We start from the raw sequence: 1,592 nt of genomic DNA on the forward strand, positions 1-1,592 counted from the left end.
TTAGACATCAGAGCAAGAGGTTCATATACCAAAATATATTGGACCAGTTGGACTTTGGGACCTTGGATTCACACTGAGACTATGCTCCTCTATAGCAGTTTGTCCTACATAAGTCACAAAAGGTCTCTACCTCTCAGGACCATATCCGTGGAAGTCCCTATAGGTCAGAAGTCAGATTGATTCCATGCAAGTCTCTAAGACTATGATTTCTTTCATGCTATTAGAAGCCCTTCCCCTGCTTGTCTTTAATGGTGGGTCATTGTCTGATGCACCTCTGGCCTTTCACAGACCTTGAAGGCTGTGAGAAGTAAGGGAGGGAGTTGGACCTCCCAAAACCGAAGACAACTGCCAGCACACACCTTGATCTTCTCTCTGTAGTAGAGGTGGACTTCCTGCTATTGAGAGTGGTCCAAGGACCATGGAAACTATTCCTTTTAGTAGTTCCTCATCTGTTAGTGCACATGCTTCAGCATGCTCATATCAGCACTGACCATCCATAAAATATGTCTGACACTGAATTGACAAGGAGAAACTCTAGTGAACCAATGCAAAAAATGGTCATAGCAGGACAAAGGGTGCAGTTCCATCCCCTCCATCCTCCCTGAACTAGGGAGGTGGGGATATGACTCAGGCAGTGCCAATAATACTGACCACATTGATTCGTCCTGCAAAAGGCACATATGTTCAGCCAGACCAATCAGAGTCTTCCCTGGGATTTATTGCCAAAAGTTTCAAGAAAGATTGCCTCTAGCCTAGCCTTTTGACCAACCTGCTAAGGGACATACTTGGGGCAGACAGATACCACTCTTCCTACCATGTGGAGAGCAGCTGACTGAAATGGAAGCCTTGGAGAAGCAGTTGCAAGACAAGGTGAATGGTTCAAAGCCGTGAGGACATCCTCATAGCACTGGAGTCCAGTTGTGCCTAAAGTATGAACACCTGGACTTCCCCATTACGTGAACCAACTACAAGTTATCTCCTTGTAATTTAACCTAGTTTGAGTTTTCAGTGACCATCACTTTCAAATTAGAATGTTTTGTCTCACGAATATCACTCTCATTATTATCGGCCTCCTATCAGGTCATATTGGAACAAAGAGTTTGTGGGCAAGAGAACCAGAGACCCAATTCCAATAAACCAGTAGCTGGGTGAATTGCATCCAGGGCTACTCCTTATAATAACCAATCTCATTCCAAGAAGAAACCAAAAATCACATCATTAAAGCAGTTGTTTGCTCTTCAGAATCTAAAGAAGACTTAAAAGTTGAGAATAAGATAAAATCAAAGTGGGAGATAAAGACTATCTTTGAATTTGGGGTCAGCCCATCCCAGTTGGAAAAGGTATAAGCCACTTCCCCACGTGTGGAAGGCTACTAGTGCTATGGTGTTAGCCCCCTATAGGAGTAGCAAACAGTCACCCTCCACAGTTACTCTACAAAGACCCATCTCCTTTTCCCTCCAGGTGAGATAATCCTAAGGTTGTACAAGAATTCCTAGATTTCTCTATGGCTCCAGTTCCTTTTGTCAGAGCTGGCTCATTATAATAGCAGTTATTTGGTATTGCACTTCCTTGAAAAAGTAGAAATACAAACA

At 43.4% G+C, this 1,592-nt stretch overlaps 1 protein-coding gene across 1 annotated transcript in view; it reads right to left on the bottom strand.

Moving 5' to 3' along the window:
* The window catches only part of DMBT1 (deleted in malignant brain tumors 1), a 21,547-nt gene extending 21,404 nt beyond the window's left edge, over nucleotides 1-143 (bottom strand). Inside the window, exon 1 of the mRNA XM_007936911.1 lies at nucleotides 131-143. Coding sequence (XP_007935102.1) covers nucleotides 131-143 — 13 coding nt within the window. The remainder of the gene's footprint in view (nucleotides 1-130) is intronic.
* Nucleotides 144-1,592: the final 1,449 nt, after the last annotated feature.

The sequence above is a fragment of the Orycteropus afer genome, unplaced genomic scaffold, assembly GCF_000298275.1.
Source record: "Orycteropus afer afer isolate SDZICR_OR568_19922 unplaced genomic scaffold, OryAfe1.0 scaffold00038, whole genome shotgun sequence".
NCBI classification, from domain to species: domain Eukaryota; kingdom Metazoa; phylum Chordata; class Mammalia; order Tubulidentata; family Orycteropodidae; genus Orycteropus; species Orycteropus afer.